General features: G+C 43.2%; 1 protein-coding gene across 1 annotated transcript in view; it reads right to left on the reverse strand.

Annotated features, from left to right (window-relative positions):
• The window catches only part of LOC126297541 (uncharacterized), a 207,201-nt gene extending 193,636 nt beyond the window's left edge, over positions 1-13,565 (reverse strand). The window contains exon 1 of the mRNA XM_049988455.1: positions 12,196-13,565. Within this exon, the coding sequence (XP_049844412.1) occupies positions 12,206-13,561 (1,356 nt within the window). The 5' untranslated portion in view covers positions 13,562-13,565 and the 3' untranslated portion in view covers positions 12,196-12,205. The remainder of the gene's footprint in view (positions 1-12,195) is intronic.
• Positions 13,566-17,524: the final 3,959 nt, after the last annotated feature.

The following is a 17,524-nucleotide window of genomic DNA, read 5'->3' on the forward strand; positions in this document are numbered from 1 at the left end:
ATACTTTTTAAACTCCTCTCTGTCCAACACCAGCATCTCGTCAGTTGAACATATTTCGCACCAAAAAGGATAAAGGTAGTACCTTACACCCAAGCCTTTGTCGCGCCAGCTTGTAGGTGTAGGGTAGAGTTTGAGTGCATCTGTCGCTGGTTTCGAGTGGTATTGTGAAATTTTTTCCCAGTAGGATAACACCAGTTGTATAGTATCGTCAGTTTTTGCAGTGTAGTGCGATTTTTTTGCCGTTCTTGTGTAGCGCTATGCATATAGCTGTGTATTTAGGACCAATCATTGTGATTATGTAATTACGATCGATATTTGCCTCAGTTTCCCTATCAAAATAAATAAAGTACAGTAACCTAACCTTCCTCTCCTGCATCTGGACAGTGCCCATGTGTTAGGGGGTGCACTTAGGTTTTCCATCCAGTAGAGTCAGGTTTGAGTTGCGTTTTTTACATACACTGAGTGTTTGTGCACTGCATTATTTTCAGGTGTTTAAGCATTGTGAGCATGTTTGCATAGCGTTACACATGCATTATTTAGGTGATCTACGACTAGTTTGCACATCTGTATGCTGTGTAATGGATTATTTTGGTAATTTACAAGTTGTTTGCATCTCTGCACATCAGTGTACTGCATTATTTACTAGAACTTTCCAGGTCTGTAAACTGTGTATTGCGGCCCAAAGCACATCAGGGTGAGTGTTTTGTATCAGCATAATAAATAAACTACTTGAAATATGTCTCTAAATAAATTGTTCCAAAAATAAATAAAATACACTCTTTCCTCTCTTCAACAGCACAGAACAGGCTGGGTCAGTTTCACGCCATATTTACCCTCCAGATCACGGGTCAGATGAAGAGGGTGGGGAACACGTGATGTCATCATTATGCTGTGCTCCTATTGACTGAACTGCATGGTCACGTGACCTATCATGGAGCCCTCTAGTGGTGAACTCGAGAACTAGTCTAGAACTTTGGTCTGCTGGATCGGAGGCAGTTGTCTCTTGTGTGGTGGGAGCTTGTATTTAGGTTTTAGAAATGATAGACAGTTCCAGCAGATAGATGTTTCTATACATTGTGTAATGCATATCGATGGAAAGCGTTTATTTCCAGGACTGTATTCTTCCTCTTCATATGTTCAAGTATTAATGCTCACTTCCATTCTTCATGCACTGAGCTGTGGATGCACTCCTTGGCGGAATGAGTGTATGTAATACAGCTATTAAAACTCCCCCTGCCTGGAACCAACATTTCACTAATTGAACACATTCTCATTCCACACAGACAGCTCAACAAGCAATAATACCTCAGCCTCTTGTAGTGGTAACACCACACTAAGCCACTAGTGCTGTAGGCAGATAATAAATTTAAACAAATTTCAACATATTTAAACAAATTTAAGCAAATTAATAAAATTTATAGAAATTTAAACAAATTTGAAAAAAATTAAACCAATTATATTCGAATTGAATGAGATCATGAGCAGTCCCTAGTGGGGGAAACACCATACTAACTCCCCTCAGCTTCAGGAGTAAGCTCTTGGAGCAAAATTCAAATTTTGCAACCTATTTTCCAAGAGGATAACGCGTCATTATGCAAAAAGTTGGAAAGGAGGTGCGGGGGACTGCCAGGTGACCTGTAGAGCCAGATAATTCAATTTCCCTCCAAATTTCAAACTTCCCACGAGAGGGACATGGCAGAGGGCCTGGCACTTTTCTGCCAAAAGCCGCCATCTTGGATAACGGTACTCGCGTCATAAGCTGACATCACGACCTCCAGCTTGGATGATGTCATGCGCTGTTACCAAATATACATGTCGTTATCTTGGATGACGTCATCGCAAGCATCTTGGATACATCAGGCAACAATGCACTCTATGCTCTCGGCGCCCGTACCCTACTATTCACGAAGGTGTTTGATGGACAGTAGAGGGCGGAAATTACTAAGCTCATACAGGATCCTAATGAGGGAGAGTAGACGGATACAGAATGTGAGACTCAGTTAATGTCGTTTGAGGACTGGTAGGGAGTGGTAAATTTTGATACAGTTGAAATTCAGTTTACATTGACATAAGAGATGACTGGTGGTTCTGAGTATTGTAGGTGTGGTATATGATGAAGAAATGCAACTCCCACCTTCAGCCGGTTAGTGGTTTTAATCTGTTTTGGTGTTTTTGTTTTATGGTTAGTAGTTGGAGTGTGTTAGTTACTTAGATAGGAAAGTGGTAAATGGCGAGATGGAAATCATTGGGACGGAATCTGTGGGAATTTTGTACTGCGATTATAGCCTGAACCCTGGAAGATTTGATCTCGAGGAGACACTAGTTGCACCGAGAGGTAAACTTGTTGAAATCGGGTTGAAGACGTAGTTGGCATTTCCGAGAGTGGTGCAGTCGACGTACTGGATAGATTGACAGGAGGAGCGGGTTTAAGCAGATCTGCAGTGTGGAGGATACACAGGAATGGAGAAAAAAAAAGAGTCATGGGGAAAAAATGATGTGTCATGGGAGATAAGGGAATAAGTGTAGTTTTTGGTTATGTAGGATGAACGGTTGGAGAGAACGGATACAAGAATGTGGACATAGTTTATTGGAAGTGCATACCACTGGAGTTCGAAAATAACGGAATTCCATACACGATCATATGCTTTCTCGGTGTCAAGGGACACAAAGATGGCAGATTCACGGTTACCGAGTTGATGGGAAACAATCATCAACTTTAGATGAATTTCCGTTGGTTACAGATTTTTATTGACACAAGTGAAAAGACATACAGTATTTCATAATTCTAGAGCTCCATAAGGAAGCCAATATCGTATCATATGATCAACTGATATCGCAGGTACCACCATACGTAGTAAACTCACAGATATGTGATTAAATAACTTATACTGACACAATACACTACGTTATCATAGACGGAGAGTGTTCATCGGAAGCAAACGCCACGTGCTTGTAAGAGCAAGGAGATAAGTTCTAAGGCGCTGCAGTCATGGACTGTGCGGCTGGTCCCGGCGGAGTTTCGAGTCCTCCCTCGGTCATGGGTGTGTGTCTATGTCCTTAGGATAATTTAGGTTAAGTTGTGTGTAAGTTTAGGGACTGATGACCTTAGCAGTTAAGTCCCATAAGATTTCACACACTTTTTTTTTTATAAGTTCTGACACAGATGGCTTTCATATCGAAGAAATTGTGTCTGTTTTGTTAGAATATGAACATGTTATATTGCATTTCAAAGTACTTGTTTGTTTATGGGTTGTTCAAATGTATAAACCGAAATATCGTGCCCTACAAATTTGTTTGCTTTCGATTGTTTGTCATAAAAGGAGTTCACTCATCGTTGGTGAAGGCTTATAAATACTGTTTCTTCATTCACCTCAGAATTAGACTACTGAATGGAATGTATCCGCACATCTTGTTAAGGTGATCCACGTGAAGGACGTCCCAAATACGCAAATAAAATTGAAAACTCAGGGAAATCAGACAATAGGTTACTGGACGACTGCCGCTTGGATGTGTATGGAATACCTGACACTATAGCCATGTTAAATGGAAGAGTGAACAACATTTTAAATGTAGAACTGAATATGAGGGACCTAAGTGCAAATTAAGTGTGACATTTTTTGGATATGGGCCACAAAACAACAAATTTCCAAATAATGTTGGCGCAGTTAAAAAAATCCAGCTAACCTTTTCGGCGATTTGTTACTCTTTATAAGACGTGTGTCCGCCACTTTACATCAGAGCGAAACGTATTGACTGAATAAAAATCCACTTCAGTTGTGACTAATATGTCTTTTTTAATACACGACCGGTTTCGGAAGTTTCAGCCTTCACCATCAGGTGCAGCCAGCTATGAACAAGAGGAGGAGAACGAGGCTTATAAGAACTATGGGGTTGACATCCATAAACGATGGAGTGCCAGCCCCATAGTTCTTCTAAGCTAGCTCCTCCTCCTCTTGTTCACGGCTGGTTGGCACTTGATGATGGAGCTACAAGCTTTCTAAAGCGGGACTGCAACAAAAAATACTAATTACTTACAACTGAAGAGGATTTTTGTTAATTATAGTAAGAATTCCACTAACAGCTGGTAAAATTGTTGTTTATTGAAACACAACCGGTTTTTCGGCCTGGAGCCTCATCATTAGGTGCAACCTAAATGGTGAAGATATTAAAATTAATTAAGGAATGTCTAAAATATGGTCACAACATTAAAAGGCTATATTCATCACTCCTAGTGAGAATTTATAAATCAGGGAATATTGCCAATACTATGGCGAACGAAAGGTAACGAAGACGTGCTCCATTCATTTAGGATAAATTGCTGATAGGTGAAAGTTGCAGTTGCAGAGTCATTTTTTAAATTTGCCTGCATCTAAAAAGAAAAAAGAAAAATATTTCATAGTGACAGGTCGATGAAAATATCTTTTAAAAAGGGCCCGACTGGCAATAAAAAATTGTTACTAATAACATAATAAGTCGCGGCAAAATGCAATTTGCTGTGTAGAATGTTATGAGGTGGCAGTGTCTTAGTGCAGTGGCAGGGTAACCCGGTGTTGGACAAAGTGAAAGCGGCTCACACGAACGACAAAGAGTAGTTGGCTGGCGGAACAGAAGGTTTCCATGTGACAGTTTGACGATATATACTAATGACTAGGACCGCTTTGTCGTTTTTAGCGTTATTGAGCGTTACGTAAAATTGCGATTTTTTAAATTTTTTTTTTTCACGAGCGAGCAGGGGCCCACCAGGATGATTGGCTGCAGGATGTGATTCGTGGGATCTTAAAGTACATAACCATATAGGTCGATTCAAAAAGTCTATCCCACCCCTGGGGACCTCTCCTTGATAGTCGCACGGGCGGGTCGCTTTTACTTTGTAAAATACCAGGTTGCCCTGCCATCGCACTGGTAAGACACTGTCACCTGTTATATTCCACACAGTAATTTGCATACTGCCACGACTAATTAGGTTAGCAGTGACAATTTTTTATCGCCAATTTGGTCCTATTTTAAAAATATTTTTGGAGTCCTCTCACTAAGAAACATTTTTCTTTTCTCTGTTTAGATGCAGACAAATTTTAATTTTTTTTCATCCTTTCGCTACAATTTTTTTTCTGCATCTTCATGTATACTCTGCAAATCACATTTAAATGCCTGACAGAGGGTTCATCGAACCACCTTAACAATAATTTTCCATTTTCCAATCTCGTATAGTGAGCGGAAACATCGGACATCTATATCATTCCGTGCCAGCACTTATTTCCCTTATGATGATCGTTTCTCCCTGTGTAGGTCGGCGTCAATAAAATATTTTCGCATTAGGAAGAGAAAGTTGGTGAGTTAAATTTCATGAGAAGATTCCACCACAAGGAAAATCGCCTTTGTTTTAATGATGTCGACCTCAAATCCTGTATCATTTCAGTGATGCTCTCTCCCCTATTTCGCTATAATGCAAAACGTGCTGCCCTTCTTTGAGCTTTCTAAATGTACTGCGTCAATCCTGTCTGGTAAGGATCTCACACCGCATAGCAGTATTCTAAGAGAGGACATAAAAGCGTAGTGTTTAGATGCAGGCAAATTTTAAAACACGGTTCTGTAACTGCAAGTTTCACCTATCAGCAATTTGCCCTAAATGAATGGAGCATGCCTTCGTTACCTCTCGTTCGCCATAGTATTCACAATATTCACTGAATAGTAAATTTTGACTAGGAGCAATAGTTGTACCTATGTCCTTTTGGCGTTGTGAGTATATTTTATTAATTTTAATTTCCACATAGTGGTGACACTGTACATTGCTCTTTATCATGTAGGTTGCACCTGATGATACAGCTTTAGGTGGTCGTGTTTCAAGAAACAACAACTTTACCAGCTGTTAGCGGAATTCTTCCTAATTTCATGCCCTTGAACAGCTGTGGATGTGCAGAATATAATATAGTTTGCGATTTTTATTGCATTATGTTTACCTGATCAAGTGTTTTGTAGAAGTGAAACAGCAATCATAGCAATGGGGAGTAGCTGTTAATGTTGCACAAAGTAAACGAAGTCGATTTTGCCTGCCTAATAAATGGTGGCTAGTGTTTCCTGGGATACAAAATGGGAGTCGTGTAAATGATGAATTTATGGAGAAAACACATTAGATAATACCACGAAGGCCTTCTGAACCAGAGACGTATTAGATACGAATTGCTGGATCATTGACCCGATTCACCAGATTCATCACTTTCTGGTTCCCATATATTAGCAGAGGTAAAGAAACTTGTGACTGGGAAACATTTTCAGCCTAATGAGGTTATCGCAGCGAAGATAGATATCTTGCTGTGTCTCACATTAGGGATGGGACACATTCATTGGGCACAGCGAATTGACTTAAATAGAGATGAAGTTGAAAATAAATGCTTTTTTATCTAAAAAAAAAGGAACAGAGCTGACCTCACTTTCAGACAGTGAAATATATAGCTTGTCCTCGAATGCCTATCGTGTAGCGAACATCGACATCGATTTCGACTTTTCTGAGAAATGGAACATTAATACATCCTGACGAAGGTGGAGGAAAATGGCTGTTGTTTTGCTGGAAGTCGTTGGAAAAAAAATCGATCTCCCAATTACTGTTTTAGTGTTTCACCACAGGGCCCATGCTAAACATAGTCTAGCAATACGATGGTGCGTAGCAGATGTAATACCCTTCAAATTTCTGTTATGCGTGGCAATCAACGTGAATGGAAAGAATTAAAAGTGGAATAGCAAAGAGAATTTTAATTGCCATTATTTAATTACCACGATTAGGAGAAAGTCATTAAGAGATGCTGTGCTAATATTTGACGTTATATCACTAATCATAGTGACCCGTTTATTAAATGGAAACATTTATTTCGTTGGAGTTCTTTTCTGCTTAGTGGGAAGAGTACGTTTTCTGCTATTTCGGTATTACTCATGGAGCGAATAGCAAAACGTTTGAGACACTGGACTTAGTACAATCTCCTGTCGGTCATGAGAGTTTCCTCAAATCACTTCAAGAGACTGCTGGGATAGTTTCCCTAGTACTTCTCCAAATGGGTTAGTACTCTGGCTTTGATGATATCTCTGTCGACGAGATGTAAATTTCAACCTTCCTTTCCCTTACCATTGATACCAAAACAAAGAAACATGAAACGGAAAATTACACGCGCTCCTACGACCGTCTAAATTACTCACAAATAAACCTATCCAAGTTATACACATCGATTTTGATCAGCTTTGAATATGTTGTAGCGGAGAGAAAATAATACACTCCTGGAAATGGAAGAAAGAACACATTGACACCGGTGTGTCAGACCCACCATACTTGCTCCGGACACCGCGAGAGGGCCGTACAAGCAATGATCACACGCACGGCACAGCGGACACACCAGGAACCGCAGTGTTGGCCGTCGAATGGCGCTAGCTGCGCAGCATTTGTGCACCGCCGCCGTCAGTGTCAGCCAGTTTGCCGTGGCATACGGAGCTCCATCGCAGTCTTTAACACTGGTAGCATGCCGCGACAGCGTGCACGTGAACCGTATGTGCAGTTGACGGACTTTGAGCGGGGGCGTATAGTGGGCATGCGGGAGGCCAGGTGGACATACCGCCGAATTGCTCAACACGTGGGGCGTGAGATCTCCACAGTACATCGATGTTGTCGCCAGTGGTCGGCGGAAGGTGCACGTGCCCGTCGACCTGGGACCGGACCGCAGCGACGCACGGATGCACGCCAAGACCGTAGGATCCTACGCAGTGCCGTAGGGGACCGTAACGCCACTTCCCAGCAAATTAGGGACACTGTTGCTCCTGGGGTATCGGCGAGGACCATTCGCAACTGTCTCCATGAAGCTGGGCTACGGTCCCGCACACCGTTAGGCCGTCTTCCGCTCACGCCCCAACATCGTGCAGCCCGCCTCCAGTGGCGTCGCGACAGGCGTGAATGGAGGGACGAATGGAGACGTGTCGTCTTCTGTGATGAGAGTCGCTTCTGCCTTGGTGCCAATGATGGTCGTATGCGTGTTTGGCGCCGTGCAGGTAAGCGCCTCAATCAGGACTGAATACGACCGAGGCACACAGGGCCAACACCCGGCATCATGGTGTGGGGAGCGATCTCCTACACTGGCCGTACACCTCTGGTGATCGTCGAGGGGACACTGAATAGTGCACGGTACATCCAAACCGTCATCGAACCCATCGTTCTACCATTCCTAGACCGGCAAGGGAACTTGCTGTTCCAACAGGACAATGCACGTCCGCATGTATCCCGTGCCACCCAACGTGCTCTAGAAGGTGTAAGTCAACTACCCTGGCCAGCAAGATCTCCGGATCTGTCCCCCATTGAGCATGTTTGGGACTGGATGAAGCGTCGTCTCACGCGGTGTGCACGTCCAGCACGAACGCTGGTCCAACTGAGGCGCCAGGTGGAAATGGCATGGCAAGCCGTTCCACAGGACTACATCCAGCATCTCTACGATCGTCTCCATGGGAGGATAGCAGCCTGCATTGCTGCGAAAGGTGGATATACACTGTACTAGTGCCGACATTGTGCATGCTCTGTTGCCTGTGTCTATGTGCCTGTGGTTCTGTAAGTGTGATCATGTGACGTATCTGACCCCAGGAATGTGTCAATAAAGTTTCCCCTTCGTGGGACAATGAATTCACGGTGTTCTTATTTCAATTTCCAGGAGTGTAGAAACATATTTTTTAATGTGTGGCCATAAGGTCGTTAAGGGGGGTGAAACACACCCCTGAAAATAACTGAGTTTCATTTCTCCAAATGAATACTATTGGGCTATAACAAATATAAAACACCTTGAAATACAAGTTCTATGGTTTTTGATGTAGCAACGGTGCAACCTGCATTGTCGAAAAAGATTTTACTTCAAAAGACCCTCCCCTCACTACTTTATTTTTCATTTCGAAATTTGACTAACAGCAAAAACTGTAGCATCATTAATACCAAATGCAATCATATATGATCCAGCAGAATTCGACAGACGCGTTTGTCAGAAATAAGATAGAAATATCTCTATATCGCTGTATTCGCACCCGATATGTGTCCACTTCAGTGCCAGTTGCCAGTTGTCATGCTGCGTCGTTTAATAAGCCTTTCCCATATATCTTCTAAAGAAATATTATTTTAATTTTGTGATATATAGAACATATTGCATTGTATTTGTGTTTCCTTTTTTTGTTGCAATTTGTAACCTATTTCAGATGTAATTATGTTGTATTTGAAACCGTTTTTAGATTATTGTTGTAACATCGTTGTAAATCTGTACAATAATGAGTAAGTGAAGAATTTTTCTGGTCAAAGAAATGGTGAGTACACTTTCATTTTGCCCATGAAGCACAAGCAAAAGCACATGCGTCTTTGGAATACTTCATCATATATGACTGAATTTGGTATTAGTAATAATATACGTTTTGCTATTAGTCAAATATCGTAATGAAAAGCAAAATAGTGAGGCGGAGGGTATTTCTAAAAAAATGACTTTTTCGATAAACCCTGGTACACCGCTTAAACGTACTTTAGAATCCGTAGAACTTTTCTTTGAAACTTTTTTATCTGTTTTTATCTATTTTCAACGGTATTTATTCAGAAATACTAAACCCATTTTTTTCATGTGGCTGTTTCATGCCCTTAATAGCCATATCGGTAATTATAAAAATGTCTTATTCTGTTCTGCACTACAACATATTCAAAGCCAGTTAAGATCGAAGTGTATCTCTTGGATTCTTCGCGTATGGCTGCAGAATGTAAGCGACAAGCTACCTCCACTACGTGTTTACACCCCCGATGAATTTCTCCATTGCGCACAGTTTTCATTGAAGTTTAAGGGGCACCACTGTTAAAATAATTATTTAGTACGAAAATATATAACACAGAACATGAGTAAGTCAGGAGTGCTACAGCTTATATTGCTGCATATGATACCCAAAGAACACGTTGACTTTGATTTTTTTTTAACATATTTCAGCAATAGAGGGACGTGCGTTTCATACTTCTTGTCACAGCTGTCGTTTTGGTCTGTACTGTAGGAATATAGATAATTTATGGTCTGAGGTGTGCTTATCATTTCTCGTTTGTTTCGCAAATTTGTAAATGGCAAAGGGTTCAACAGGAGTTACTTATCCACTAGAGGGTTTCCGTGCCCTTCCCCTACACTCACCCCCTCAACCTACACCGTCCCGCACAGCACTAGCTGAATGAAACGACCATTAAATTTAATTAATTTCTTCGAATGTCGTGTGGATTTGTTTAAAATTTCAGTCACAGACAGAGAATTGTTAATACGATTCAACGTCTTTTCTTTTTTTAATCATCTGGGCCTGCTGCGTAATAAATTTTGGTTAAAAACATGACAAATTTTGTATAACCAGTTACGCTGCTACGAGTATTATTTTTTTAATTTGAACTTTAGGTTTAGTTCAGTTATACACCCAGCATCCGGTTGTCTGTAATAGAACATATTATGTAAAATCAGTTTACTCATAAGTAACAACTGGTTATGTAAAATGTATTACGTCCTTAAAGCCTTTTGTTTTGTTATTTGTGACGTTGCTACTATAATTGCTCTTTCTTCTCTGCTGTTATTTTTAGAAAGAGAACCACTGACACAATCATTGACAACTTTTAGTGTGTATACTTTTGCTGTGCATGGCACACAGAGGTAAAATATATGAAGACTGATAAAGAAGCGAGAATCAAAAACATTTAAAAGTACATATAATGGTATTTGTCATTTAATATATCTCGCTGTAGTCTTTTTGACAGACTTCTCTTTATGTTTATAACGGTAAGGCCAATGTTACAGTGAACACACTACGTGAAATCACCACAGTGATTCATCAATATAGAGCAGTAGAAATTCTTGTATGAGAACGATAATACAGTGGTACAGTACACTTCATAATGTGGAATGGAACACAGAAACAAATAATTTATAAACACACAATTCGGGGTAAAATCGTGACTGACAACGATGATTACATATTTGCCTCCGAAAATGTTAAACTGTAAATGGTAGACAGTATTACATTACGTAGCGTGCAGTACTGTCCTGTAAGACCGTTCAGTGTACTTCATAGTTGGGCATATGCAACTGGTTGAAATTTTAAATTTTAAAAATTGGAGTACATGTTTGTACTAGTGATGTTACAGATACGACTTTTTTTCTCGAAATCTGAAAAAATAGAAAAAAAAGAACTGTACAGGTAGAAGTGGTGCGTGAGCGCGTTACGCTGCAATGCAGAAACTTAGTACGGAGCTCTGACTGTCCCTTCCCCGATCAATAGTATAAGGTTACAGTCGCAGCTCCGAGCTAAAATTTCGGGTGGCGGGTTGGAGCAGTTTGTCAGCGGAAAAACACATGTTATCTTGTGAGAATGTGGAATGGCCGTATGTTAGAAAGCGAAAACAACTGATTTCCGTGTAGGTTCACAGAACACACGCTGCTATTGAAGAATTACCTGTGATCCATAACGATGAAATCATAGATCTGCAACTTTTACGCAGCTGTTGTCTAGTATACCACTGTATTAGACTTGTTTATGTGGAATGTTTTAAAAAAAATCAGACAGCAATATCTGAGTAATATTTCTGACAGCTACCCTACAAGGGGCACAGATTTAATATTTGTCCTTTTAAGCGCTTGCAGTATAAAAATTTCGTCAAACTCATTCACAATTACTAATAAAAACGAATTAAGTGCATGAATTGAGTAGGAGAGTATGGTAAGGCATTGTTCTATTGTACATGACATAAAGGTTACAATAAACCGATGATAATTCTGTAACAGTAGACGTATTATGATATCAGTGTTCATTTCCGTATGTTATAGACTTAACTTCATTATTCTGTATTCCTGACTTATTTCACGTTATTCTGGACATTCTTGTGTCAATAAGAACTGTGTAATGTAAATATTCAGATAAAATTTTGTCATTATCACGGCCTGCCTACTATGTTCTCATGTTTTTCATTACTTAGTAGGAGGACACTGTTACTGGAAGAAAAAAGTAGCGAAGAAAGTACGTCCACTGTCATATGCAGCCTTGAACAGGCCTTAGGATGCTTTTCGAATAGTTAAAAATGACTGCAGTAAGAACAGTGACATACGTTTTGTAGATTATCGCGGGATTTAAAATTTTTCGCGTTCGCCTCTCGGACACAATGATGTAGCGAGCAGTGCGAATACTTACGTGACGGATCTCAGAGTGCCATGACGGAGTCTCCCCCGCCACCATCGCCCAGGTTGTTGGCGGAGGCGGCCTTCTCGCCGGGCGCGATGAAGTCGGAGGCGGCGCAGCCTTTGAAGCGCATCTTGGCGTCGTCGCCGACTTCGACCGTCTTCTGGCAGAATATGAGCATGAAGCAGGACACAACGAAGAGAGTGGACGGCAGTATGGAAGCAACGAGGAACTGTCGGTAGGTGGTGGCCAAGTCGAAGCGTGCCACCACCTTGGACGTGTCGCTGTCTGCGTAGAAGCAGGGGAAGCGCGCGCGGGCGTTGTGGTCGGTGCCGTCCTTGCCGTATTCGCGCAAGAACTCTTTGCACTCGTCGCGCAGCGTATTCACGCAGCCCTCCATGTTGATGAAGAGGTGCGACTCGTTGGCGATGAGCAGGTCCTGCTCCGGCGGCGCGACCGTGCGGTTGCGGTCGAGCAGGCGCACGTTCGTCACGCTCACGTGCGACAGGTACGTGAAGTTGGTCTGGTCGCCGAAGAAATTCTCCGACAGCAGGGTGCCGTTGATGCAGTCGCCCGCCTCCACGCCCTGGGTCGTGTTCTCGATCGTGTAGCACGACGCCATCAAAATGGTCTTGTCGTCTTCCGTCCAAATTTCGCGGCCGGTGTCCACGTGTATAGCCCGCTCGCACGAGGACAGGTACACCTTGTCGCCACTGAGCAAGATCATGTTCTTGTTGCGCGTCGGGATCTCGAGACAGCGCCTTTCGCAGTTGTAGGGGGTGAGTATTTTGTTACAAGTCCCGCGCACACACGTCTGGAGGCCGGCCATGTCGATACAGTTTATTTTGCCGCGCCGCCCCGAGCACTTGAGAGGTGGCCCCACTTCCTTGAACACACACTCGAAGGCGTCCGTAATGTTGATGCACTCGCCGTTGGTGCAGTTGAAGGTGCCGGTCAGGTTGCGGCACTCGTCCGCGATGCACCGGCTCTTCTTGGCGTTCTCCTGGTCGATGCCGTAGCACGTCTTGTTGGCCGTCTGCGAGCAGTTTGCGAACAGCAGGTCGGAGCCGTTGCGGCGCAGGTTGACGTAGATCTGGATGCAGGCGCCGGAGCTCTTGGACAGGCACCACTCACCGCATGTGCCCCACTCGCAGGACTCGCGGTGCCAGGCGCGCGTCGTCGTGCACATGACGGGCGTCTCCGAGATGCCCGACTGGAAGGCGCGCAGCGTGGGGATGTACACGGCCACCGTGAGGTAGACGAGCGCCACGCTCGACAGCACGGCCGTCATCTGGCACATGCATATCGTGCCGCAGATCCGGTTGTCTTGCGGCGGGATGAGGAGGTCCTCGGGCGGGACCGGCTTCGACTTGGGCATGTTCGCTACTGGCGGCCGCGGCGGCTGCCGGCCGCCGCAGCGGAGCGATCAATAGCGGCGCCACCGGCGGCGGACGCTCGCCGCGCCGTCGATGTCTGCGACTGCGGCCGCTGCGCGCGCACATTCCGCACCGCGCCGCCACCGCCGGCCCCTGCGCAATCGTTACAACCTGCGGCCGCTGCCAAATGTCGCGATCAATACCACTCACCACAAAACACACGTAAATATTTTGTCACGCAGCTGTCACCCTTTCTAGCGTCCTTGGGCCCGTCTAAAATTTTGCCGCGTATCGAATTACTCGCGATTTCGTGTGTGCCGAATGTACGTATCCTTACAACAAATTTTCGAGTTTTCAATCCGATATGCGCGTTTCAGATTCACTAACATCGTACTGGCGTCAGAGGTCAGTTTTATCAAAGGCGGTGAACGACCTTGGCAGGTACCGGATTAATGGCGACAGATATAATAGCGCGTTGCCACTAGACTGGACGCCCTGTTGACCCATAGTGTGGTACAGTGTTATGTGTGATAGATTAGTTACATGGATCCACGGCAAACTCAGTGACGTGATATTTACTGGCGCCTCGATGGATCGAAAAATTTCGTGATAACTCTTTGATTCAGTACTTCGAGAATAAATATTGACTACAAAACATACGTAAATATTTAGTCACGCAGCTGTCACCGTTTCTAGCGTCCTTGGGCCCGTCTAAAATTTTGCCGCGTATCGAATTACTCGCGTTTTCGTGTGTGCCGAATGTACGTATCCTTACAACAAATTTTCGAGTTTTCAATCCGATATGCGCGTTTCAGATTCACTAACATCGTACTGGCGTCAGTGGTCAGCTTTATCAAAGGCGGTGAACGACCTTGGCAGGTACCAGATTAATGGCGACAGATATAATAGCGCGTTGCCACTGGACTGGACGCCCTGTTGACCCATAGTGTGGTACAGTGTTATGTGTGATAGATTAGTTACATGGATCCACGGCAAACTCAGTGACGTGATATTTACTGGCGCCTCGATGGATCGAAAAATTTCGTGATAACTCTTTGATTCAGTACTTCGAGAATAAATATTGACTACAAAACATACATAAATATTTAGTCACGCAGCTGTCATAGTTTCCAGCGTCCTTGGGCCCGTCTCAAAATTTTGCCGCGTATCGAATTACTCGCGTTTTCGTGTCTGTCGAATGTACGTATCCTTACAACAAATTTTCGAGTTTTCAATCCTATATGCGCGTTTCAGATTCACTAACCTCGTACTGGCGTCAGTGGTCAGCTTTATCAAAGGCGGTGAACGACCTTGGCAGGTACCAGATTAATGGCGACAGATATAATAGCGCGTTGCCACTGGATTGGACGCCCTGCTGACACACAGTGTGGTACAGGACTGTGTGTGATAAATTAGTTACATGGATCCACGGCAAATAACTCAGTGACGAGATTTTTACTGGCACCTCGATGGATCGAAAAATTTTGTGATAACTCTGATTCAGTACTTCGTGAATGAATATTGACGACAAAACAGACGTAAATATTTAGTCACGCAGCTGTCACCGTTTCCAGCGTCCTTGGGCCCGTCTCAGATTTTGCCGTGTATCGAATTACTCGCGTTTTCGTGTCTGTCGAATGTACGTATCCTTACAGCAGATTTTCGAGTTTTCAATCCGACATTGCAAAGGACTTGGAAGAGCAGTTGAACGGAATGGGCAGTGTCTTGAAAGGAGGGTATAAGATGAACATCAACAAAAGCAAAACAAGGATAATGGAATGTAGTCGAATTAAGATGCTGAGGGAATTAGATTAGGAAATGAGACACTTAAAGTAGTAAAAGAGTTTTGCTATTTGGGGAGCAAAATAACTGATGATGGTCGAAGTAGGAGAACAGAAATTTGTTAGCATCGAGTATTGATTTAAGTGTTAGGAAGTCGTTTCCGAAAGTATTTGTATGGAGTGTAGCCATGTATGGAAGTGAAACTTGGACGATAAATAGTTTGGACATAAAGAGAATAGAAGCTTTCGAAATGTGGTGTTACAGAACAATGCTGATGGGTAGATCACATAACTAATGAGGAGGTATTGAATAGAATTGGGAGAAGAGGAGTTTGTGGCACAACTAGACTAGAAGAAGGTATCGGTTGGTAGGACATGTTATGAGGCATTAAGGGATCACCAATTTAGCACTGGAGGGCAGCGTGGAGGGTAAAAATCGCAGAGGGAGAGCAAGAGATTAGTACACTAAGCAGATTCAGAAGGACGTAGGTTGCAGTAGGTACTGGGAGATGAAGAAGCTTGCACAGGATAGACTAACATGGGGAGCTGCATCAAACCAGTCTCAGGACTGAAGACCTAAACAACAACAACAACAATCCGATATGGGTTTACTAACATCGTACTGGCGTCCGTGGTCAGCTTTATCTGAGGCGGTGAACGACCTTGGCAGGTACCGGATTAATTCCGACAGATATAATAGCACGTTGCCACTAGACTGGACGCCCTGTTGACCATAGTGTGGTACAGTGTTATGTGTAATAGATTCATTACATGGATCCACGGCAAACAACTCAGTGACGTAAATAACTTTTACTGGCGCCTCGATGGATCGAAAAATTTCGTGATAATTCTTTGATGCAGTACTTCGTGAACGAATATTGTAACTTCGTTGAGGTATGTCTTTATCTTCTAAGATGATTAAAAGATTGTCCAGTGAAGCAAAACATCGGGGTATACTCTCTATGTTTATTTTATTTATTTATTGTTCCGTGGGACCAAATTAAGGAGAAGTCTCCATGATTCAAATGGTTCAAATGGCTCTGAGCACTATGGGACTCAACTGTTGAGGTCATAAGTCCCCTAGAACTTAGAACTACTTAAACCTAACTAACCTAAGGACAACACACACATCCATGCCCGAGGCAGGATTCGAACCTGCGACCGTAGCGGTCGCGCGGTTCAAGACTGTAGCGCCAGAACAGCTCGGCCACCAGCGGCCGGCAGTCTCCATGGTCATGGGACGAGTCAATACATGAAATTATAACACGATAGTAGAAACAGGTAAAATGAAATATAAGAAACAAATTCAGGCGACAAGTCGTAAGTCTTCTGAATGGTATCCTCACTCTTCCCAAAGCTCTCCACTACAGACAGCCTCCGCCAAACAAGGCAGGTTAAAGTTTAATGTCGCACCAAAATCGACGTCGTTAACGACGTAGCTCTATCTAATCTGGGCAAGTATGGTACAATAAATCCGTCAAGGACTCTCTGAATAAAATTTCCCAGACTTTGGTGGGATCACAACCACTCACCTCCCGAATACCAGTCACCTACATCTATATCTTCACTGCGTACAATGTGTGTGACAGGTAGTTGTGGCCCGAATATCTCTAATTTTAGTATCGTGATCATAACGCAAGTTTTATGTTGCAGGAAGTAGTATGTTTCTTGACACAGTCTGACGCGTAGATTCTCAGAATTGTTTCCACGATGCACGTTGTCTCTGTTATAAAGTCTCTCGTTTCACTCTGTGAGGATTTCCGTGACACACTTGTTCTGAGTAAATGAACCAGTAACGAATCGTGCACCACTACTTAGAGTTTTTATCTTTCTCTTCCGTTAATCCAAGACAGTAACGGCCCCAGGCTGACCAATAGTACTCAAAAAATTCTTTAACGAAGTTTTCGTAAGTGACTTAGTTTGTATGTGGATTACTCTTCCTTTGGATTCTCCTCATTTGAGTCCGGCAACAGCCTTCTCCATGGCTAAATATATGTTGTTGTTCCATCCTAAATTGCCTTGGGCGGAAACGCATAGATTCCTGAAGGTTCAGGCTGATTCCAAAAACTGATTCCCGATCACTTTGTGTGAACGATATCGGTCGGATGATACATAACATTTATTTAAGTTTGAGGCCAGCTCAAAGTCTTTGCATCAGGCACTGATGGGCCGGAAGTGTCCCAG

This window comes from Schistocerca gregaria, chromosome X, assembly GCF_023897955.1.
Source record: "Schistocerca gregaria isolate iqSchGreg1 chromosome X, iqSchGreg1.2, whole genome shotgun sequence".
Taxonomy (NCBI): Eukaryota; Metazoa; Arthropoda; class Insecta; order Orthoptera; family Acrididae; genus Schistocerca; species Schistocerca gregaria.